This window comes from Xyrauchen texanus, chromosome 22 (assembly GCF_025860055.1).
Source record: "Xyrauchen texanus isolate HMW12.3.18 chromosome 22, RBS_HiC_50CHRs, whole genome shotgun sequence".
NCBI lineage: Eukaryota > Metazoa > Chordata > Actinopteri > Cypriniformes > Catostomidae > Xyrauchen > Xyrauchen texanus.
In genome coordinates, this window is record NC_068297.1 from 15063660 (window position 1) to 15089521 (window position 25862).

At 37.0% G+C, this 25862-nt stretch overlaps 1 protein-coding gene across 2 annotated transcripts in view; it reads left to right on the forward strand.

Moving 5' to 3' along the window:
- The window catches only part of b3gnt2b (UDP-GlcNAc:betaGal beta-1,3-N-acetylglucosaminyltransferase 2b), a 61303-nt gene extending 36928 nt beyond the window's left edge, over positions 1 to 24375 (forward strand). For both annotated transcript variants that reach the window (XM_052153905.1, XM_052153906.1), the window contains exon 2: positions 19205 to 24375. In XM_052153905.1, the coding sequence (XP_052009865.1) occupies positions 19205 to 20416 (1212 nt within the window). In that variant the 3' untranslated portion in view covers positions 20417 to 24375. The remainder of the gene's footprint in view (positions 1 to 19204) is intronic.
- The last annotated feature ends 1487 nt before the right edge of the window (positions 24376 to 25862 follow it).

Here is a 25862-nt window from a genome sequence, read left to right on the forward strand (position 1 = left end):
GGTTGTTAGTGGCTGTTCGGCGTCACCCAGGTGAGAGCTAAAGTCACAGATTTCACACTATGGTTCAAAAACGTTGTAATTATAATAAATGAACAATAAATCGCCCCTGGGTAGGGTTGCACCAGCTATGCGTAAGGTCTCACGTAAGTTGGGACGTGATGTTCACATTACGGGTTTAGTAACTACTAGTTAGTTTGTTACTAAGTCAGTGCTTAATTTGCACCACCTGTTCTTAAGGCTAGACTTAACTTGTTGGTCGTAAATTCTGTAAAGTAATGCGTAGTCACATAATATGACGTTTTCCTGTATTGATCCAATAAACAGCCTTCAAATTTGTACACTGAAGTGTTAAAAAGCCGTGAACTTCAATTTGATCTTGTTACGGTTGATGTTCAAACCTTGTTTGCTCATGTAACTGTCAGCTGTAATAAATTATATCCACATTAAAATATGATACGCAATAAAAGTAGATTAGATAAATATATTTGCCCTGTGTAACCAATATATAGGAACTGCATGTAAAATAAAAAAGGGACGATAAATAAATATTATTACAACAGAAAAAATAGACATTTATTAATTTTAATGTTTCAGTTTGCTTTTTTATTCCAACCGTTACTACTGGAGATGGTTGCATAAAACTGTTTTAGTCTGGTCTTACTAGTTAATAGTCTAAAATGTTGGTCATAATTGTTTTCAGTCAGTTGCATAAAAGATCAGTCTAATTTAAGACTAAAATATAAGCCAGCTCACCCCCAGGCTAACTTTTGTTTGCATTCCATGTTGCCATGGAAAATAACTGTCAGCTGAGTCATTGGGGGCTTCAGTTGAAACTTTGTAGAAGACTTTGACTTCATTGATGGTAACAAAATGTCATGTGTCTTTTTTTTTTTCTTTTTTTTTCTTTTGGCTTACATTTACATTTATGCATTTGGCAGACGCTTTTATCCAAAGCGACTTACAGAGCCCTTATTACAGGGACAATCCCACCGGGGCAACCTGGAGTTAAGTACCTTGCTCAAGGACACAATGGTGGTGGCTGTGGGGATCGAACCAGCGTCCTTCTGATTACCAGATTACTAGTTATGTACTAGGCTTAACATCACTAAATTTGTTCATTAGAATCCATTTTGAAGCACTGTAGTCCTCTAAGCAAATATTTTCAGGGAATGAAAACTGTATTGAGTGTACACTGTCGGCCATTTTTCAAGCTGTTCAGTGTCCTAATTTTCCCACAATGCAATACAAATTAGACTGTCGTACTAAAGACAATTTGAGCTTGTTTTATGCAACAGGCTTTCTATGGCGTCTTTATCTAGTCAAACTAACTGTTAGGTGCAGTCTTAAATTAATGGCTATGTTTATGCAAACAGTCCCAGTCAAAGTCTTCTGTAAATATTTCGATTATATGTAGGGCTACATCCTACCTACATTTTATGCTGCAACGCGCAAATATTTAGTAGTGCGTAAACTGTGACTTAGTGCCCATTTATGTCACAACTAGGCTAATTTGTAACTTGCGTATAGCTGGTGCAACCGGAGAAAATCCAAGAAAGTCATTAGCTGATTCAAGGAAATAACTACTGTGACTTAGTGCCTTAGTATAATTTAGCTTTTGAGTGGGTGTGTTGAGTGGGTGATGTAAATGTTTATTAATTCTTGTGAAAGTAGTGTATACTGAAACACACAGATAAACATGTTTTAGCAAACACAACCTCATCAAGTTGTCTATTATTTTTCTTGTCATGTCTCATGGGATGAATTTAGTTTGACAGTGTATAAACGGTAACATAACTTGATTGAACTTGTGTGCTTATTTAGTCGTCCTTTCTATAATCTTTGAATTGGTTTTGTGCTACTATTTGGGTAATGATAAAAACTAGAGCTGCACGATTCTGGATGAATTGAGAATCACATTTTTTTGGCTTGGAATAATGATCACGAATTTGAAGAAAAAAAAATTCTTATTTTAGTGATTTACAAAACTTGGACAACAAAGTGACATGTAATTTACTAGACTTTCTGATTAAATGTTATCTGCTTCAATCTATACTAAAAGGAAATAAAGTTGTTAATCAAATATTTAAATTTAAAATGTCCTAATTCCACAAGGGGTGCAACAAAAACATTATAAACCAAACAGCACCTTGTGATTATTGGGGGAGGGGAAATCCTGTTTAAAAACTGCATTCATAAATAAAAGAACAATTTAACCTGTTTCTTACATGCTAAGTAAAAAGCAAAATGAGCAGAAAAAGCTTCATTAACAGTTCTATGTTAACTTGGTATAAAACACTGTTATTTTAAAAATAAAACAACGAGGCCTTCAGTGTTTTTCTTGTAAAACTTGCTACAAGCTTGTGAAATAATTATTCAAGAGCCAATAGTTAAATAGAGAACAGAGTAAACAGTGCTTTAAATATTTTAGCAACAATAGCAATTAAACATTAAAAATGTTTTGGAATATAAAACATTAAAAAGATAATTTAATGCAAATGAAAGTACTTATATTTTTTACACTATTTACTGTGTGATTATTAGATATACATTAATACTAATTTGATGGAGTAAGAATGTGTGAATGCCTATAACAGACAGCATGCAGCTGATATACATTTAGACAATGCACAAACTTAACATTTTGAAGAATTTGTCCCATCTGCTTATACATTAGTATCTTTGTTTGCTTTAATATCTCGTCCAGACAATGCAGATTTAATCCAGTCTGATTACACTCTCGTAATTCATTAAGATCTGTGTTTACATTAATATCGCCTAAAGAGGTGTATTTTGATTAGAAACAAGGCAGAGTCTCGTGCAGGAGCACTGCATTCATCACAAGACGAAAGTGCATGGGCCGACACACAAATGTGAGCATTTGAAAGCAGCCGGCTGTAATCAAACTGTGCATGGGTAGCAAATTTAGTCAGATCTTGGTAATGCTGGTATTTTTGTAGCATCGGTGGCTATTAAAATATTGATCTGAACAGATACTCAGTCACACTCCTGGTTAATCATGGCTGCACCCTGCTGTTTGTAAAGCACTGTGTTGGACAAATGTCTTTGGCCGTTGCATTTTAGTTTATTCAGCGTTTCATGCAGGAGTGCTGTGTTTTGTAGATGTAATATAAAGTTTATCAACATTTAAAAATGCATCTTGAAGTGAATTTTGAATTTAAATTTGACTGCCTTAGAAATGCATGCCACTGAACGTGCAGAATAATAGTCATTTAGAAATGAGATCACGTGGGTGTCTGAATCGAGATTGCGATCTTTTAACAATTAATCGTCCAGCTCTAAAATAAACTGGAATAATCTATTCCTGGTGATTTTCTAAATGATTAATTTAGTCAAAAAATGTTTTTGTTGAATTGTTTACTTCCTTTCATCAGTGACGTTTTTCAACTTAATGTGTTCAGTCAGTGCCCTGAGGGGCGAAAAGAAGATTAGATCTGCCCATAAGTGGCCACTTTCAGGAATGTTTCTTAAAACCTTGAGAATGACCTTCATCATAAAGAGAGAAAGATTTTCAGCCCAGTTTTTGTTCATGGTTTCTCATAAAAGTGCATGTTTTTTCTGAAGTATTTGAAGCTCATAGGGATAATTCTACAGGATTAGCTTGTGTTTTTGTGGTCACAGAAGCTGTGAGCTAAAGCCTCTTAATTTATTCTGGGGCATCATCAGAATCACAGTGACTTAAAGTATGTTTTCAATTCTAATATACAGGGTTGGGTCTCTCCCTCTGTTTCTGAAAAACTTTAATGGATGTTGAAGCTCACTGCCACAAGAAGCAAGATTTCTAATATGTTCCTGAGCTACAATACCAGTAGATGTGAATTACTTGGCCATTCCACAAATGGCTTTTGTGCATGACAGATCAGCTGGTGACAGCTAATTGCTTCTGCCTCATTTACAGTAACCTTTAAAGCATCTCCCTCCTTTTTAGCAAGTGCTGTTGACTATGGAGAATAGATTGTGAAAGTCAGATTGAGGCTCATTCCTCCTTGGTTACACGAACGTGTTGAATGTTAGCCTCATTGCAAACAGGTTGCGTATACTCTCAGGGTACAGATTTCATCAAGCCTGTGCATGCGCTTTGCTTTACCCAAATACTAGGGATTGTAAATTGAACACCAAACATTATGCCTGTCTCTGAGAGGTCAATTTGAAATATTTCTGCTAAGTTGAATGATTTTCTTTTGTATTTTGTATGTATTTAACTTAAGGTACCGGAATGCATACTTAACATTATTTATGAGGGAATTACCTACAATCCCATGAAGCATTGCGAATGATGTAATTGAATAAAACTAAAAACATATTAAACTATTGATTTAATGTTGTTGATCATATGTAAAGAAACAATCTATTTAAATTGTATTATATAATATGTTTGACTGTGTAGGGACACAATTTGATTGCATCATCATTGGCACCAATGGTCTCTACTATCAACTTAAGCTTGCGATGCTTTTGGGAAATGCAGCCCTGGACTGATGGCTTCAACAGAAGCATATACTATTCATTAACCTCTGAGCTCATGAAAGGTCTGCCTTCAAAAGTCTTTAAAGTTAGCATTAAAAACACTGATATATGTATAGAACTGTGTCGCTGACGCAATTGTAAACTGCCAGTAGGAGGTGAAGACACCGGAAGTGTTTGAGCGGCCATCTTGGTGTGCCCTAACTTTCATAGAGCATCAATGACTGACATGTGATGATGCCCCAATTTCAGTATCTACGAGCTACGGAAACGACAGTTGCATTTCGCCCTCTAGTGACAATCATGATTAATGTTTAATTTGCTTGGAATATATACTTTATGAGGGAAAAGATATTCGTGAATCGCGATGTCAAAGCATTCACCTGTCCCGGTGATCAGTGCAGCATAAAGATCACAAATTTTTAATGTAAGTAGTAAAAGCTGTAATAACTCATGCTATACATATACATGTATAACTATACATGTGATACATTTTTGTGTGTGTTTTCCATTTAAACCTTGTGGATCAGTATAACCATCTTTGCTTATCTTGTCTCCCTCTCACTTTGCGCACCTGCTGCTTGTGTGTGTGTGAGAGAGAGAGAGAGAGAGAGAGAGAGAGTGTGTTCGCAGGCAAGTGACTGATAAAAAAAGGCATTTTTAAATTAACTTTTTTTTAAATTTTAAAATTAAATTAACTGCAATAAATATCTCTGAAAATGTCTCCGCTTGTATTATACATCAGTTTCAGTGAACTTGTTTATATTCAGCTGATCTGTTTGCCACAGAAGTTTGTTAGAGGTATACTTTTTGATATATATATATACACTCACCTAAAGGATTATTAGGAACACCATACTAATACTGTGTTTGACCCCCTTTCGCCTTCAGAACTGCCTTAATTCTACGTGGCATTGATTCAACAAGGTGCTGAAAGCATTCTTTAGAAATGTTGGCCCATATTGATAGGATAGCATCTTGCAGTTGATGGAGATTTGTGGGATGCACATCCAGGGCAGGAAGCTCCCGTTCCACCACATCCCAAAGATGCTCTATTGGGTTGAGATCTGGTGACTGTGGGGGCCATTTTAGTACAGTGAACTCATTGTCATGTTCAAGAAACCAATTTGAAATGATTCGAGCTTTGTGACATGGTGCATTATCCTGCTGGAAGTAGCCATCAGAGGATGGGTACATGGTGGCCATAAAGGGATGGACATGGTCAGAAACAATGCTCAGGTAGGCCGTGGCATTTAAACGATGCCCAATTGGCACTAAGGGGCCTAAAGTGTGCCAAGAAAACATCCCCCACACCATTACACCACCACCACCAGCCTGCACAGTGGTAACAAGGCATGATGGATCCATGTTCTCATTCTGTTTACGCCAAATTCTGACTCTACCATCTGAATGTCTCAACAGAAATCGAGACTCATCAGACCAGGCAACATTTTTCCAGTCTTCAACTGTCCAATTTTGGTGAGCTCTTGCAAATTGTAGCCTCTTTTTTCCTATTTGTAGTGGAGATGAGTGGTACCCGGTGGGGTCTTCTGCTGTTGTAGCCCATCCGCCTCAAGGTTGTGCGTGTTGTGGCTTCACAAATGCTTTGCTGCATACCTCGGTTGTAACGAGTGGTTATTTCAGGCAAAGTTGCTCTTCTATCAGCTTGAATCAGTCGGCCCATTCTCCTCTGACCTCTAGCATCAACAAGGCATTTTCTCCCACAGGACTGCCGCATACTGGATGTTTTTCCCTTTTCACACCATTCTTTGTAAACCCTAGAAATGGTTGTGCGTGAAAATCCCAGTAACTGAGCAGATTGTGAAATACTCAGACCGGCCCGTCTGGCACCAACAACCATGCCAAGCTCAAAATTGCTTAAATCAGCTTTCTTTCCCATTCTGACATTCAGTTTGGAGTTCAGGAGATTGTCTTGACCAGGACCATGCCCCTAAATGCATTGAAGCAACTGCCATGTGATTGGTTGATTAGATAATTGCATTAATGAGAAATTGAACAGGTGTTCCTAATAATCCTTTAGGTGAGTGTATATAGATAGATTAGATTAGATTCAACTTTATTGTCATTGTGCAAAATACAAGTACAGAGCCAATGATATGCTATATATATATATATATATATACATACACACACACACACACACACACACACACACACACACATATTTTGGGCTTTCAAGAAACATAAACAATTTCAGACTTTAAATAATTATATGAGTAGGATGTTTGTATTGTAGGGATGTACAAGCAGATTTTATAGACCGAATCAGTGATTAAGTGGTGAGTGTTTACTCACTGCAATTAGATGATTTTCTAAGGCAGTCGGTATATTGGAATGGCCAGAAGCGTGTTGCATCAGCAGCCTGGGAGACCCGGGTTCAGATCCTGCGTTAAAAAAAACATTAAGTGGAGTCGTGTGGCGCCATGCAAGATTCGGAAGTGTGAACAGCGAGCTCTAGGCACTTTGCTAGTTTTAATACTTTTTGTGTCATAAACCAGTGAGATTCGATACACCCTGATTCTTAAGTGTTCTTGGAAGACAATATGTCAAAGAATTCAAAATCCTCAGGCTCTGGAGATATTAAAAGGCACTTACTTTCTCAAGCTGAATCCCCCGTGCAGCAGACTGCAAGCCCGGTATTTAATTTGGACGTTGAAGTGAAAGAGATTCGGTGTGAATTGATCAACGTCTCTGCAATGCTGACGAAGGTCGTTGCTGATTTGGAGGATCTTGCTTTTATACGTCGATCGATCACTGCCATATAGACAAAATTCAGAGAGTTGGTTACAAGAGTGGCGGATGTTGAGAAACGGTCCAAAGAGACTTGGAGGCGAGTCTGGGAAAAGTTGGAAGACTTGGACAATCGTAACCGGTGAAACAACGTCCGAATTGTTGGAATTCCTGAGGACGAAGAAGGCCAAGATATGGTGAAATTTCTAGACGGTCTCTTCCCGAGTCTGCTCGACATAACAGGCCATAAGCTGGAAATCGAGTGAGCTCACAGAGTAGGCTAGGAGCTCTGCGTAGAGAGACAGGCCCCGATCAATTCTAGCCAAATTTCTGAGAACATCCAATAAAGATCATGTGTTACGTGAGGCAAGGAATAAAAGAAGGCTTTCTTGGCAATACCACACAGCATTTACTTGTTCTCAGAAACATGATCGATTCAAGGAATGCAAGAAACTCTTACATCAATGGAAGGTCACTTTTAAAGTATTTTAATGCCGTAAAGTATTTTTATGCCCCAAGCAAGCACTGTCCTTCACAAAAACATTGGAGTGAGTAAGCCAATTGGTGTTTCTCATTTGAGTGGATTGACTCGCTGTACTTAACTCTTGCTGTCTGAGGAACCTGGGTGGCATTTCTGTTTCTTTTTGTGTTGGTTCCGTCTAACGGCTGGAGTTTGTTTTGTGGAGTGACACTCCTTCAAGAAACGTTTGCATTGATGGAAGATCGCTTTTACACTGAAGTTCCCGGCTAGTGATAAGGATGACTGCAAAATATCTGCATGCCTACAACAAAAGATGTCTTTTATAGAGTTGATGGGCTGAGGAAATCATAGTCTGTTTCATATGTGGTCTCTGAGTCAACTCGACTCGTTAAATATATACTGGACCGTCCGAGGAACCAGGACACCTGTTTTGTTTCTTTTTGTGTTGGTTCCACCTGGTGGCTGGAGTTTGTTTTGTGGAGGAACAAACCTTTGGGACAGCTGTGGATGAATCTGCATGTTCTTTGTTCTTATGCCTTCTATTGGATGGAGTTTGTTTCACAAAGTATTTTCTGTTATGTAATTTTGCCTCAGGCGTGAGCAATCCGATGGCAAAGTTGTCGCAGGAATTTTCGTAGGCGTGGATTTGGTGCTATCGTGCGCATATTTTTCTTTTTTAAATTTTTTTTGTTCAGGAGGAAGTTTGGGGCTTTATTGTTGCAATAATGTTGAAATGTGGCCTTTATAATTGAGTTTTTGGCACAATTTATTTTTTCTTTCATTTTAAAATGTCATGTTAATATGAGTGGATTATCTTGCTCCACATGGAATGTGAATTGGTAAAAAGAAGGAAGGTTATTTCTTAAACGTAGGAAATATTATATTGTGTTTCTTCAAGAAACGCATCTTTCCTTGCAGGAAGCTGAACAATTTGGGAAGATATGGGGAAGATATGTTTTCTTCAGTGCTGCTTAAGTAAGAGTAGGGAAGTCATTATATTGATAAATAAGCACATACAATTCAAATTTCTCAAACAGAGTTAAGAGAAATTAGGAAGAGTCATTGTTTTAGAGGAAATTCAGGGGCAAAGGTTGATTTTGGCTAATATTTACGCACCTAATGCTGATGAACAGGGCTTTTTTTATAGATCTTGATGTGATGTTGCAAGCAGTTGGAACCCCTCATGATATAATATTGGGAGGAGACTTTAATCTATTGATGGACTCATTCCTTGATCATAGTGAAGCAAAAGTGTGTAAGCCCCCTAGAGCAACATTGATGCTCCACATGATGTGTAAAAATCTTGATCTTGCAGATATTTCGAGACTTTTGAACCCGTATTTTAGAGACTATAATTTTTTTCTTTAAGTCCATAAGATTTATTCTAGAATAGATTTGATTAGATTAGAAGTCCCTCATTTCATCTGTTGTGGATTGCCATATACTGAGAAAAACAATCATATAGTTGGCACCTTAATGTATCCCTTTTCAAAATCCTGAATTCCAACAAATGTTAAAGACCGAAATCAATGTTTATATGGATACCAACTGGTCCTCAATATCCTCTGTGGGCATGGCTTGAGGCGGTTCTTAGTGGTCGGATCATACGGTATGCCTCATTTACCAAAAAATCCAAAGCACAAGAACTGGTGGAGTTGGAAGGGAAAATTAAAAGCGCAGAGGCAGAGCTGAAGTGCCAAATGTCATCTGATGGCCAGTTTGAAATACAGATATAATACTACTTTGTCACAGAAAGTGGAGTTTCAATTATTCAGGGAAAGACAGTCATACTTTGTGTCAGGGGACAAAGCAGGAAAACTTCTGGATAGTAATATAAAACAGATAGTCTTTTTCTACCATTCCCTCTGTGAAATCTGCTGGTGGTGAAATGTATACCTCGGCCATTGATATTAATAATGTTTTTAAAGAATTCTATCTTGATCTTTATTGTTCCATGTCTTCATCTACAGATGAAGATATTACAAAATGTGTGGAACCATTAGAACTGACGACTAAGCAAACAAATTCTCTCGATTCTGAGATAAACTTGGAGGAGCTTGACGAGGTTATTAAGGCCTTGCCTACTGGCAAGGCTCCGGGGCCAGATGGCTTTGCTGCTGAATATTTGAGATCTTATGCTACAGAACTGGCTCCACTTTTGTTAGAAGTTTATACTGAATCATTAAAGAATGGAAAGCTTCCTCCAACCATGACACAAGCCCGGATCGGTCTGATTCTTAAAAAGGACAAAAATCCAAGTGAGTGTAAAAGTTACCATCCAATTCCCCTGATCCAGTTAGATATAAAAAAAACAGATTAAGTTATGACATCTCTTATACATAAAGGTGGGGTTTATTCAGGGCAGCAGCTCTTCTGATAACATTAGGCGCCTTATCAATATTATGTAGCCCGTGGCGAATGATCAGACTCCGGTTGCGGCGAGAGAGGTTGTGTGTGTGTGATTTATTTTATTTTCTTAATTCATTTTTTTTAGATTTGTTTTTGTATGGCTATAATTATGTGGGACCACTGGGCTGTTCTTATGGGTGGGATTGGGGGGTAGTAATAGAGGGGGTTAAGTATTGATTCTGTTTGTATATGTTCTTGCTTTTATGTGCTAATATACGAATCAATAAAAAAATTTAATCAGAAAAAATTACATTTGGGGGTTGGGTTGGAGGATACAGTTTATAAAATAAGTGTTCCTCTTTTCTGCATAACAGCCTGTACATCTGAAAACAACTCTCTTTTAGCCAGGGATGATCGATTATGGCAAAAAATCATAATCACGATGATTTTGGTCAATATTGAGATAATGATTATTTAACATGATTACTCATTGACTTTGGAAACATGTATTTATTGAACTTTAAAAAAAAAGAAATATATATATATATATATTTTATTTATTTATTTAACAGTGGATTTCCTTGAATTTGAAATACAAACTGCACTGAGTAGGGAGGGAGGCTATTGTCATATTATAATTATTTTATGTTGCGTATGGTATTCAAATAAAGTAAAGCCTCCACTTCCATCAATAACAGCAGAGATGCTCATAGTTCTATGGAATGATAAATAATATGTTAATTATGGAAGAATGGTTTCAAGTTCTTAAGTAATTACTGAAGACTAGTAATCATTCAGTAATATAATATCAATAAAAAATAGAAATGGATTAAAAATGATAGACCAAAAAATTCAAATTGTAAAAATTCAGTGCTTTTTTTAACAGGTTTAAAAATTGAAACAGCAGTAGTCTATCAATCATTCAAGTAAACATATAGAATGAAATGCAGCATAAAACTACTACTGGTCTTCACTGTATGATTATAATACATTAATACTTTTTAAATGACTGAAGTTACAAAGTCAAGAACAGTGAGTGTTTTCTTGTTTAATTATTCTAATAATACACTAGCCGGCAGCAGATCTATTAGCTTACATTTACACTTACGAGTCTGACATTTTAATACAAATCATCTTTTTTGTCTTTCATTTTTCACTTTAGGCATCACTCTGTGTTTACATGAATACCTCATGAATGAATTTTGGCGAAATTTAGAAATTTATTTGACCATTCAGGTATTTTCTGTAACAGGTAAGGATGGGCAAGGAGGAGGCGGGAACCGGCAGAACAGCCAATGCAAACTTTAATGACATGAACTCAACATTAAAACAACATCAAACACATAGATGCGCGCACATATACACACACACACACACACAGCAGCCATGTGTGTCTCTCCCGAACTGGAATCTCTGGCTCACCTTTATCTCTCTCTCCCGCTGATTAGTTGACTCGGTGCCGGCCTTGCCCCATTATGGTCCGGCCATGGCCTCCTCATCACTCTCCTCCCCTGCCTGATTCAGACTGGAGAACCCCCCCCCTACTTTCATCTGAAAAGAGGACTTTGGATCACTGAGCAATAATTATTTGCAGTAATTCGTGAAAAGGAGCCCTGACCAAGTCATACTTTTCAGAAGTTTGACATTTCTGTATTATAAATTCTTTATTCTAATATTTTGAGATACTGGATTTCCATGAGCTGTAAGACGTAATAATCACGATTACAACAAGAAAAGGCTTGAAATATTTCACTTTGTGTAATGAGTCTAGAATATGTGAAAGTTCCACATTTCAACTTTTCCACGTTATAAATTTTATTTTAGATGCACCTGTTGATGCGTGCACACACACACACACAGCGGCTGACTGGTGTCGCCGGCTGCTCTTTATCTCCCTCTCCCGCTGATTAGTTGACTTGGCGCCGGCCAGACCACACCCTCCTCCTCGTCACACTGACCTTTCTAATAAGTGACACAGGACTAGGCTATCGCAATTATAGCTGGTTATTTTTTAGTTATTGACATTTTAATCGGTCTGATTATCCGGTCGGGCAAGTAAAATTCTTTCACTTGTCCCTTCAAAAAATCCACTTGTCCCGGACTATGATTAAATATTCTCTTCAACATTCTCCGATAACAATTTTTTTTTCTGCAGTATAGCTCCTAAGTAAATTTACGCTGTTTTAAAGGAGTTCTAGATATTATTTTGGAACACAAGCAAAAAAAGACAAATCAAAAACGTATTTTGTTTCAGTGTATAATGGGCTAAAACTACACTCTCACCTTTGATCAATTCAATCCATCTTTAACTCACAAAAAACAATAATAGAGCTGCGTATTGTTGATTTTCTTTAAAATACACACAGTAAACATGACACATATATTATGATTCACTGCATCATGAGCCATCATGTTATAATTTAGTTGCAGCAAGCATGTGGGAGTGATTAGTGCCCCAGTGCCAGAGGGCATCAGACGCAGTGCTGACTGTGGCGCTAACCGCACAGAGAAATGCCAGTGTCTGAATTTATTTTTGTAACCTGCTTCCTTATTATTTGAACTTTAATAAAAGGATGCTTTAAATATATAATGCCGGAGTGTTTCATTGCAAAACGGAATGCGGTACAAGAATCGTTTTATCTCAATTATCTTGTTTTCATATTCGTTGGAAGCCAAAATCATAATTGAAATTAAAATTAGATTAATCGCCAGCCCTACTTTTAACACCTCTCTGCGGACATTACACCTGAAAAACAAAGCTCAAATGTGCCCATTCACCCAACATTTACTGCTTTGGCCACTGGTGGCAGTGTTTCATATTTCATTAAGCAAAGACCAATTTTAGCTAAAGCTTTCTGTTTCTGACTTCAGCGTAAGATCAGCCTGTTTAAAGAGAGGGCTGCCTTTCATGTGATTGTGTTCCTCAGAAGTGTCCCTTTAGAATGACTCGCACTCTTTCATGTCTTTTTGTTTTGGTCAGCTGATTTCCTCATAACAGCCACTTAGGAAATACTCCACCCTGACTCAGACAATTAGCTTCAATGATAGAGAATTCATTCCCTTGCAGGAAATCTGAACAACTGTGGTCTGGCTTGGGCTTCAGATAAAGAGGCATATAACAGGATTGCATTGATTTGTGTAGCAGTTTATTTAACATTGCTTAGCTAGGTTAGCATTCATTTTATTCTTTACATAGACACTATCAGTCAGAAGTTTGGACACACCTTCTCATTCTTTATTATTACTATTTTCCACATTTAACAATAAAATTAGTCTTCAAAACATTCGTAATGGAATTGCTGTGACCAAAAATTTAAAAAGTTATCAAATTAATATAAATCTAAAATTAATATTTTAGATTTTTCAAAGTAGTCATTCTTTGCCGAGATTACAGCTCTGCACACTGTTGGTAATTTCTTAACTTCATCAGGTGAAATGACCTGGGCCTCGTTTCCCAATAACGATTGATCTTGGAAGTTAAGAGCGTTTTCTATGAACTATTCTATGAACGTTCGTTATATTTTACCTGCGTTCCCAAAGCTGCTAAGAGTGAGGACACGCTTTAAGTGCTGCTTATCCATGTGACAATGCTGAAATGTGACTGTATAGTGATGCTCGTCATTGTAACTTCATTATATTTGTGCATAACTTTACTATCATTTGTAATTTACATCGCTAATATTTGTTTAAAAATGTTTTCTTAAATATTCAATCTAATTAACTACATATTTCTACTTTGTCTTACAATAATTTTGTGCATAACGATCTATTTCTTTTACACGATCTGCTTCCATAATCACGTTTGCATGTTTAATCACACTTAGTTTTCACAAATTTCTCTCGATACAAAAGCTTCCAGGACTAGTGAAGACAGGGGAGGCCCTTTGTATGATCCTGCTAATTACAAGCATTCATTGAAAGTTATGATGTTCACCGTGTTGGCACATGCACTTCAAAATTAGGAGACGTTCAGAAGATGTGCTTACTCTTTACTCCCAAAATTGGTAACGGTGACCGCAATGCTGCACGTTCGGTGCGACACAACTTGTAGTGCTGGTAAGAGTGCCTTTGGGGGTCAGATAAGAAGCGGAGACGAGTATGATGAGCAAATATATACTGACAGTTTTCATGCAGTTATTGACTTTTTTTTTTCTTTTCTCTGATTTTAATTTATACAGTTGTCTGCATCAATAGTTCCACCAATTTGCTGTTACTATCTAGTCCAACTAGTTCACAAAAATAACTTTATTTGTTTACCAATTCATATAATTATCTATTTATAGAAACATGGGTTTAGTAAAGACAGGCATGTGAGGGCCTTTCCCACTGGCGGGACTAAAGACTTCTGCTTTTTGTCACTTTTGAACGTAAGGAACTAGTCACCAATAGTAAACAACTAGCTGCTAGCCTGCTACGGAGAAGATTGCGGTTACTTTGTGAGTGTCAATTCAATGGGGGAAAAGTCTCTTTGGGTGTCCCGTTCCTCATAAGAGTTCTCATCTTGAAAGTTACTAAGGGAACATGACCAGGCCTGTAGGTGGGAAAGGTCTTGAAGATGCAAATTATATTTGTCAGCAGAACTCATTTCAAGCATTTGAGCAAAAGCCAATTCGACCACATGGTTTTTAAGATCTTAAAAAACAATTAAATTGAATTGTGTCCAAACTTTTGACTGATAATGTATGATTAGGAAGGTATTATTTGATTACTTGGTCCTCTGTCCCTGGTGTTCTCTTCCATTATTTGTTTCTTATCCATCTGTTTTGGTTGCTGTCTTCATGGTCATGTTCTGACCAGGATGACTTTGCAATCTACATTTTTAGAGACAGAAACCTGTTATTATGTCATCTTCACTTAGGTGCACTGTTCAGCACACAACATTGAGTTGTAGTGGAGGCTCTTGTCTGCATCAATGCCAGAGTTTACAGTCATAAAGTGCAAAGTGACTGGTTTGCTTTTTGGAAAATGGAACTGAATGTTTGCCAAACATTATTTTTATCTGACAGAAGCAGTAGGCAAGCAATTCAGACACAGAGATTTATAGTTGCGTTTATGCATTTGGCAGATGCTTTTACAGTGCGTTCAATGTATGCAAGGTTTTGTTTGTTCCATAGGAATTGAACCACTGACTTTACAGTAGCTTTGCTTTCACCATACTCTACCATTTGAGCTATAGAAATCCCAGATTTAGCATCTGTGTTAGATAAGTAAGCAGTAGTAAGTTTTGTCCTGCTTTATGGTTTCTTGAATATCAGTAATTACTTACTTGGCAACAAAAAAACGGCTCTAATAACGTTTTCATCTCAAGTGGATTTTGCACATAGTTACCTAAATTCCTTTTTCTAACCAACAAGCAGTACTGCAAGCAGCATGCTTTCACATCCATTGTTATTTATTCCACAGTTTTGTAAATGGTTTTCAGGTTGTAACGGGCTTGTGAAAGTAGTGTTTAGTCTGTCAACGAGAAGCAGAGAGACATTCAGTTCAACATTTACACAGCAAATGCAGACAGTTAATTTTCTTTTCTCTGCACTCTCTCTCTCTGACTGCAGATCTACTAAGTATGTGCAAATGCACTTTTTGAATGTTAGGAGTGTTCGTCTTGCATATGTTTAACTGCCTCAAAAGTATTTTATGCCCATGGCAGGAGTTGTAATGTTTGAAATATTAAGGTGTGTGACATTTGAGTTACGGAATGTCAGTCTCCATGACATTGCTAATTGTTTAGTAAAAAGAGTCCTCCATTCATTGATACATTATTCCTTTTGTAGCCCACATTGCAGTAGTTTTATTCTTGGTTATTTAACACATGTTAGTGGGTGTTTGTTTCAAAGACTTATAATGCTACATGACAACAATGTTTACTTTGTCTCCGACCTCTGGGTAGCTCAGTGGTAAAGATGCTGGCTACCACCCCTGGAGTTTGCTAGATTGAATCCCAGGGTGTGCTGAGTGTCTCCAGCCAGGTCTCCTAAGCAACCTAATTGGCCTGGTTGCGAGGGAGGGTAGAGTCACATGGGGTTAACCTCCTTGTGGCCACTATAAAGTGGTTAGTTCTCGGTGGGGCGTGTGGTGAGTTGAGCGCGGATGCCGCGGTGGATAGCATGTAGCCTCCACATGCCCTATGTCTCTGTGGCAGCGAGATCAACAAGCCAAGTGGTGGAGGACGAATCTCATCTACCTCCGCGTCCGATACGGTCAACCCACGCATCTCATCTTGTATGAGATGCGTGGGTTAACGGTCTCGGAGGCGGAGGCAGCTGAGATTCGTCCTCCGCCACCCGGATTGAGGCGAATCACTATGCGACCACGAGGACTTCAAGAGCGCATTGGGAATTGGGCATTCCAAATTGGGAGAAAATCCACAAAATAAATAAATAAAACTTCTAGAAAGCGTTATGAGACAGGAAAAGCAATATTCCTTCTGCTTATTTGAAAATATCAGCCTAAGCCTCACAAGATATTTGAAACTCATGTAAAATACAAATTTAATTTAGTGGTTGTTTTCACACTGTATCAGCTGAAGTTGTTGTGTGCTTAAATATGTTATGTCAAGCCTATTTTAAAATGTGGTTGGCATTGTGGCTATCAACATATTTTGTTTGAGTCTACACATAAATAGAGTGAGAACTCTGTTCTCTTTGCTAATAGTTACTTTGCAGTAGGTGTAGAAACCACATAGGAATTTATGCTTAGTTTGGTTGATGAACATTTGTGAAAAAGTGCACAGTCCCAGATTCTTCAGATATTTTTCTCTGTCCTTCTCATTTCAAGTATGACCAGAAAATACTTGACCAGCTTAGATCATGTTTGGACTAATCCCAGTGTTTGAACGGGCTCTATTTATTCTAGCTTTTACTGGCTCTGAAGTCTAAGCGAAGCTATATTTTTCTCAATCCCACTTGAAACATTATTGTAATAGCAGCAACGAAACTATTCTCAGATCTATGTAAAAGCATCATTCAACAAGTTGTTATTTCTCTGCAGATCTGGATTTTCTCTTCACATCTTTACGGTTTCTGTGACTTCCTCCACCAGATTTATTCTGGCTAAATAGAATGAATGTAATGTCAGTATTAGTTATCGGTGTACAAGTCATGGTTTAAATGACTGAACTGAGTAGATGTTGGTGGCCAATGTTTAAACTACAGGATTTTGTATGAACTCTAAGATTAATGACAATGTCTTGGAAGTCCGTCCCGAATTGACTGTGGAAGTGCACATAGATGCGTTGTCCTTTTTGTTATTTGTCTTTATTTGGAAGATAATTTATTGTCTATGTATTCCATTTTTAAGAGAAAAATTAGTCCATCCTATGACCATGAAATTAACTTCAAATATTTCAAAAATTCACTGAAAAATATTTGAAAACTGGAGAAAATATGAATTTTTTCAAGGCTATCAGTACATTTTAAAGATATAAGGAAGAGCTAACACTTGTGCTAGCAAGTTAACTAAACCAACACAGAATCTGAAAGGTAAAAAAAAAAAAAGGATCGGAGGGGTTTCACACTCATACTCTTTCTGAATTTGAGCATAATTAAGCCAAACCTGTCTGCCACAAGATAATGGTGTATGAGACTTCAATTGTCGTGTATACTACATGTCGGTACATTGATTCCAGTTGATTTTGCAATTGAACTGGAAACAGGAAGAACTTCCTCACACCTCCAGAATGTACCAGCATATTTCACTTAAGACAGGATGGCAATGAATAGCTCTCTGTCACTTCTACAGTCTTCAAAATCACTGCTGATGTTAGAGGCCACCTGGCATATGAGGCTGCTCTAAAACAAGTCCTTTATGCTCTACCTGAAATGTTATACAACGTCTATATTCGGCTACACACAGAGAACCTTTCCTTAGGAGATGCTTGGTCATATACTCTCTAAGGACTTTGACAGAAAGGTGTAGGACAAGAAAAGGGTAAGTAAAGGGGATGGGGGTAAGATAAGTGAATGAAAGGAAGACAGAGAGCATAAAAAGAGGAAACTGTTGGGAAATTTAGCTAATTAGAAGAATAGGGAGTTGAATAAATACGGACATTTAGACAGACAGCTTAAGGACAACATGCAGCAGAGCAAAGTGGATGATATGAGTCAAAAGCAGTGAAACAAGAGAAAGAGGGAGGAGTTTGTTAAAGGGAAGTGACCGATCTATGGGAAAAGGCACATGAAAATAAATGGCAAGAAATGAAGCTGTTTGAGCAAACGGGTAAGCAAAAGTATATTTGCTGTGGTCACCTATTCACTGTTGAGGTTAACCTGCTATTGTTTACTTCCGCATCCCAAACTAGGATATGTGAACAGAATACCATAGTGAGGTATGGCTTCTTGACTTGGACAGTGTCCAAGTGTAGACAATTTACATTTGCAATGATTTACATGCCGTACTCAAGCATTCAGTTGCTAACACACAAATTAACAAATGCTTGGGCATTACAGGTTTTGTCATCTAACAAAATACACTAGTGTTAGTTTTCTGGGAATGGTGGAAAATGAAATCTATTGAAAATCATCATCTGAACTTCATAGAAATTTTCATAGAAATTTAGATTTTAGATTTGTAGTGTTTTCTTGTATTAGCGTCTACTGTATACGTGTAACAGAATCTAATCCACTTTTTAGGGTGCTCAAAAGTTTGTTTGGATTTTTATTTTATTTACCAGCCAAAATAGTAAAAACAAAAGTTAAACAATAATATTTTAAAATAAGTGTTTGTGAAAGTTCAAGCACCTGTCAAAACTTCAAAAAAGTCTTCTTTTTTTTTATTGTAATGAGTTAAATACAGAAGTGCAGAGGAAAATAGAGTGGAGATACTTTTTATTACTTTCTTAGCCGCTTTATACATTTAATTAGAAACAACTGGTAATAACAAATGATGAGAGATTACACTGGTAACAATGCAGGGTTTTCAGAGAAATAGAGATTGGCAAGGCAGTAAAAATGCATACCAAAAATGGACTTCCTACGCTGATGACTTAAGAACTGACAGCTTTGAGAAACTAGCAAAAAGACTGGAAAGTTCAGCTCATGTCACATTAATGTACATTGATAACAAGCCTGACATTTGACTATTTGTTCGAGTGTGTCAATAAAAAGTAGTTTCTAATGTTTTTGTCTTTCTGTCTCTGCTGTTCAGGTGGTGAGTCTCAACACCATGCAGGGGCCTCGGAGGAAGGTGAAGGTCATGGTGACGATGACAATGGTGTTTATCTTTATAGTGGTAGAAGTATCACGTAATGCTGGGAAGGGTGATGGCAATAAGAATAAGCTGCTGATTCCCTCTAAGCGGTTCTGGGCTAAAGATGTTCCCAACGATGCCTACTGGAATCGCCAGCAACAGCAGCTCAACTACATAAACAACCTCAATCTAGAAAATATCAACTCAATGATTGAGAAAGTTCCAGATTGGCTCAATGACACAGTCAGTCTTGACTCCTGTGACCCAGACTTCAGAGTGACTACGCAAGTTAACGATTACAATTCGCTTCCAGACCGCTTCAAAGACTTCTTGCTGTATATGCGTTGCAGGTCGTATCCCATCGTGGTGGACCAGCCAAACATATGCAAAGACCAACCGTTCCTCCTCCTTGCGATTAAATCTTTAGTTCCGCACTTTGATCGACGTCAGTCGATCCGTGAGTCATGGGGCAAAGCTGGTCGTCTTGCAAACAAAACAGTTGTTACAGTGTTTCTTCTTGGTAATGCAGCCGCAGAGGACCACTTCCCTGATCTGTCACAAATGCTCCATCATGAGTGCTTAATGCATGGGGATATTCTTCAGTGGGACTACAGGGATACATTCTTCAACCTCACCATTAAGGAGGTCCTCTTCCTGGAATGGCTGACGACTCGCTGTTCTGGAGCTAGTTACATCTTCAAGGGTGATGACGATGTTTTTGTCAACACCTTTCGCATCATAGACTTCCTCAGCAATCTCTCCCATGCCAAAGCTAAGGAATTGTTTGTAGGGGATGTGATTACCAATGCTGGCCCCCACAGGAACAAGAAGGTTAAGTATTTCATCCCTGAGAGTGTGTTCGTCGGAGCGTACCCTGCATACGCTGGTGGAGGTGGTTACCTGTTCTCAGGACAGCTGGCCAAGAAAATGTATAATGCCTCGAGGCAGGTGGCCCTCTACCCTATTGATGATGTCTACACAGGTATGTGCCTTATGAAATTGGGCCTTGCGCCTGAGAAGCACAAAGGCTTCAGGACTTTTGATATCGAGGAGAAATACCGTGATAATGCCTGTGCCTACAACAGCTTGATGCTGGTCCACCCCAGAAGTCCTCAACATATGATACAAATCTGGGCCTGGCTAAATGACCCAGACTTGAATTGTCATTGACCTCTCAGGATCACTGATCTAAGTTGTGGCTGCTTGAATATTTTTGCCATTGTTCTATTGTGAGTTGTCATTATTGTCATTATGTACATGCAAACCTTGGAACATCTGTTGATTTCATAGTTAGGATCAGGAGCAACAAAGAGCTGTTTGGATGTATGTATTTTAAATGTGGCTCAAAATTGCTGCCTCCATAGTATTGCAACGTCTTGACTTAAAAGTCTGTTTGTAATGTTCCAAGTATTTATACCTTGCTCCATTGACAACACTGGTAGTGAAAATGCGGTAGAGAATGGGATTATGAGCAGCGCAGTTCAGCTGGTCTGAATAATGCACCGTGACAGTACACGGCTCAACAAAAATTTAGTTTACCAGTAATATCGCTTTGTCATTTTAAGATTTTTTTTCTAGATTTGATAAGACATTATGTGACATTATAAATTCAGAAAATAAATGTTGTATTATGTTGTAGCTGTTTTTGACATAAAATGACCGTAATTGTTTCTTTGGGGGTTTTCAAAGTTTTATCTGTGCTGAAACAAACTTTAAGGCCACTGTCCATGCTAGCTGCTTTAGTTTTCTGTGTTGTGCATGAAAATAATGCACAAAAAGCCTGAAAATAGAGATGTTTACTTTCACATTAAAGGGATTGTTCACCCAAAAATACAAATTCTCTCATCATTTACTCACTCATGCCATCCCAGATGTGTATGACATTCTTTCTTCTGTAGAACACAGGTTTTTTAGAATATCTCCAAGAATATGTCCAAAAAGCACAAAATGGCAGCATAACAGTAATCCAAATGATTCCAGTGGTTAAATCCATGTCTTCTGAAGCAATATGATGGGTATGAGTAAGAAAAAGATCAATATTTAAGTCCTTTTTACTATAAATCTCCAGCTTTGTCCATCCCCAACCAGTAGGTGACTGAATGTGAAAGTAATTTCCATACCAGAATGTGGAAGAGAAAGGGTAGGTTTATAGTAAAATAGGACTTAAATATTGACCTGTTTCTCACCCACACCTATTATATAATTTATGAAGATACGGATTTAACCACTGGAGGCTTTTGGATTACGTTTATGCTTTATGTCCTTTTTGGACCTTCTGAGTTCTGATCACCATTCACTTGCATTGTGAGGACCAACAGAGCTGAGATATTCATTTAAAATATCTTAATATATGTTATGCAGAAGAAAGTCATACACATCTGGGATGGCATGAGGGTGAGTAAATGATGAGATAATTTTTATTTTTGGGTGAACTATCCTTTTAATGTGAATGCAAACTCATCTCTATTTTCTGGGTTTTTGTGTTTTATTTTCATGCACAACACAGAAAACTAAAGCAGCTAGCATGGACAGTGGGGTTAAATTTGTGATGGATGTATAGAGGAAGAAAGTAAGTCATGCACATCTGGGATATCATGATGGTGAGTAAATGATGGGGGAATTTTCATATTTGGGTGAACTATCACTTATTTTATCACTTATCTGCTTATTTTAGAGCTGTATTTGTGGGGGCAAAACTTAAATGGGTTGCCTACTAAGTCTCTGCACTTGCTTAAATATATGGTTCACCCTAAAGTGACAATTTTGTCATTATTTACTCACCCTCATTTAATTTCAAACTTGTATGACTTGCTTTTGTGGAACATAAAAGCAGATATTAGGCATTAAGTTAGACTGAAGTCTGCATAGAAACTTATTTTGTGTTCCATCGAAGAAAGTATTTTTGAACAACATAAGTTGTGAGTAAATGTAAATATTTTTGGTTGACCGGTTCCTTTTCGACAGCACAAAATTTTCCCTGTCTTACATCTACAAGTAGACAACCAAATGCAGTCAAAATCCTTTTATTATTATTATTATTATTATTATTATTATTATTATTATTATAACAAATTTGCTTAATTAGGTTTTGCTGTACATTGCTGCTTGAGTCATAGAATCTAACACACCCCACTGAAGTGTGTTTGATTCTGCTGTATTATTTATTTGTGTACAATATCATGCACTCCTCAAAATACATGCTAATATTTTTATTGAAAAAGCTGACTAAAATGCTAGTGTCTTGTCTTATTTGAATCCTTTGTAAAACATATGACCTCAGGATGTGTCCTCTGGCAAAAGTAATCCAAAAATAAATCAAAGCCTGTAAATCAAACATGTAATGTTAAGTACATGATTATGAAATTTGTGAAAGAAGGATACAAGGTTGTGGTGTTCTTTGTTTGCATTTCCCCTTTTTAATCAAGGGATACTGTAATTTACCATCTTGACTAAACAAGTGTAACCAGCCTGCGGCTCACAAGAGCCAATTTTCCAACCCAAGATTGAGCCTGTTGCTGTTTTGATCAGTTTGCTGTTGTTTTTTCCTCCCATAAAAGAAGGTCAGGAACAGTGTCTCAGCTGGCTTATTTGATTACCGGTACTGAATTTTATTGAATGGGTATACATTTTACAGTCAGTGACCCCTGCTGGTCAACAAGGACTTTATTTTTATTTTTTTGTAAAACTAAAAAACACTGGAACCTTTTTTGCAACCTGGTAATAAAACCTATTTGCTCATTAGGCTTCAGCCTAATGGAATATTTAAATGCCAGTCAACAAGTAGGTCAAGTTTATTTTACTGTTCATTTTGTTATTTTGTTTTGAGCAATTCATTATAACAGGTATGATGCTGAAATGTGGCCTGGTAAGCATGATTAGATCCACATATGGACTGTATCCAGTCTATAAATACTGTTATCTGTTATTCTTAGGTCTGCTACATTTAAGCCAAGTCAAGCTTGCATCATAGTTGCATCAACTGTTGTTTTTATTTTTAAGTTGTTCATCCAGCTGTGAGGAATGAGGGCCATAAAGATGTGTGTTTTATTTAGATTCTCTCCTGATGGGGAAAGTAAGCCCAACATATAATGATCTAATGTAGTGTTAGATGAAAGGGACACAGTTTTAACATGTATTCAAAAATGGTAAAAAAATACAAAAACAACAACTTGTATTTATAAACTACTATTTTATGACATTCTATGCAGTTCACCAAAGTAGATTAGTACACTTTTTATACACTGGTATTTATTAGGTTCTACAACGTTCTTGGTGCATCTGATTCTGTTCTGACCATTGTATAATGAACTTACATCTATACTTAACACTGTAGACCATTCAACAAAATGAACACTTGTTCTGCCTTCACAACTGTGTTTGTGTAGCAGAAGGCATGTTTATAGTAATTATAAAAATTTTTATTTTTGTGGAACTTCCGTCTGATAATTGGGTCCAGATGTCCATCATGATAAGATATTTGAATGTTAAAATTATTTGATTTTCTAGTAAAAGTTGTTTATGTATATTTGTGTATTGATGTTTATATCTATGTACAAACTCACGATTGTCATGTGCGTCTGGAGAGTATTCGTGATAAACTTTGCTGTGTTGGCTGAATGTCATTGTGTCTTTTAGAATCTATTTGTATTGTGAAATTGTTTATTAATTGCACATCAGTGAGATCTCCAAGGAATTCCTGAAGAATCTAACTGTTAAAACAAAAATATACCCCCCACACACACACACACACACGCTTATTTATATGCTGCACAACACCTCTTACCAAAATCAAATTCTGTGAACTGCAGACAATGTTACCAAAATGTGCCTATTCATAATTCTGATTGATTATCTTTGTGTCAGTCTTTCATAAATGCACTTTTTGTTCATTTTATTAAGACTGTGTCAGTCTTTTTGATTTATTAAATAGAATAAACTTTGATGTATTTTGTACTTCTGTCATCCCTGTCTATGTTACAGTCTTAATACTGTTTTCTATTGAAAACCTTGTTGTTAAATAATGTTAATTTCTATCAAATCTGATATTTTCAATGGTTAATTAATTTCAGGGTGTTTTCTTCACCCCACTTTCCTGCAAATGAAATACCTTGATCAAATGGAGAATAAAACTGAGAAAATTGCTTTCATCATCTTTGTATTAATATTATTTTCTACCAGCAGAAGGCGTCTTTGTCCATATTATGAGTCTGCCAGAGTTCTATGTATTTTCTTATTATTTGTATTATTTGGAGGGAAAGTGGAAAAAATAATATTAGTATGATTCTTACTGTGTAGTTGACATTAAGCCCAGCATCAAGAATTTACAGCATCAAGATTAGGTTAAAATATTATGTGTAAATTTAATATAGATATAAATAGTCCATGACTGGTTATCTTATTTGTACATTTTTCATAATTTGTAATCACCTTTATGTTTAATTATATTTTAAATATACAAACCCTGATACATTTTAATGTTTATACATATATATACAGTATACTGTATAAGTATACATCATACATAATACATTATTTATTTTGATGGGTACAACAAAGCTAAAGATAACTTTAGCTTTGTTGTACCCTATATAGTATATCAGTCTGGAAAGCATGGCAGGAATTGCACATCTCCTGGAAGATATGTTTGCAGTATGGGTGTTAAAAGAAACGTTTTGCTCCAATGATTTCATCCCTTAGGACATGGAGCAAGAGCTTGAGGAGAGTTGCTATAGAGATGTTCTCTTGGGTTTGAAAGATGCTGTTCTCTAGGATCACAATCAGGAGTGTGTGTGTGTGTGTGTGTGTGTGTGTGTGTGTGTATGTGTGTGTGTGTGTGTGAAACATTTTGAACAGTAAGTGTCTCTGAGACATGATGTTGGCTTCATCAGTCCTGAAGTTTATTTGTGTTAGATACTGTACATGCAGAGGAATTTTGCTGCCACTGCTTTGTTTGTCAAGGAAGTGAAGTAACACTGTTTTACAATCCTATTTCTCCTAGCCTCAGGGAATAAGCAAAATGTAGGACATGTGCTTGTGAAACTAAAAAAAAGCACAAGAAGAATTAAGAACATTGTCACCTTTTACTTTCCTTCTCTGCACACACGCATTCACACACAGACACAGTCCAGACATTTAAAGCCATGTATGATATGAAAAGGCAGACATGAATACAAAAGCAACAGAGAAATCAAGTCAATAAAGAAGCATGTGCTGATTTATGTTCAGCTTGGTTGTAGTGCATCATGCTCTGCCAAGTCTTGCTCTTATATGCAGCCTGCATCCAAATTGTCTTTTATTTTAAATAATCTTTCTGGATGGAGAGTCAGTCCATAGTGGACTGTAAAAGAACCTGGGCTTTATATTATATTATATTTATGGCTCTGTGCCCTGTCGCTCTCACATGATTTGATGGAGATTTCAGAAAGGACTAAATCATTTCATACACATTTGAGTGTTGTCCAGAAGTCCTCAATTTTTCTTGGCATGTAATGTGTCAGCTTAGAATTTCTTTGGCACTCTTTGGACACACTGGAATTTAGGAGCTGATTTTTCACTCTTTTCTTTGCACCGTGCATCACCGTGCATGCAATGTATCATAAACACACACATATTTTTC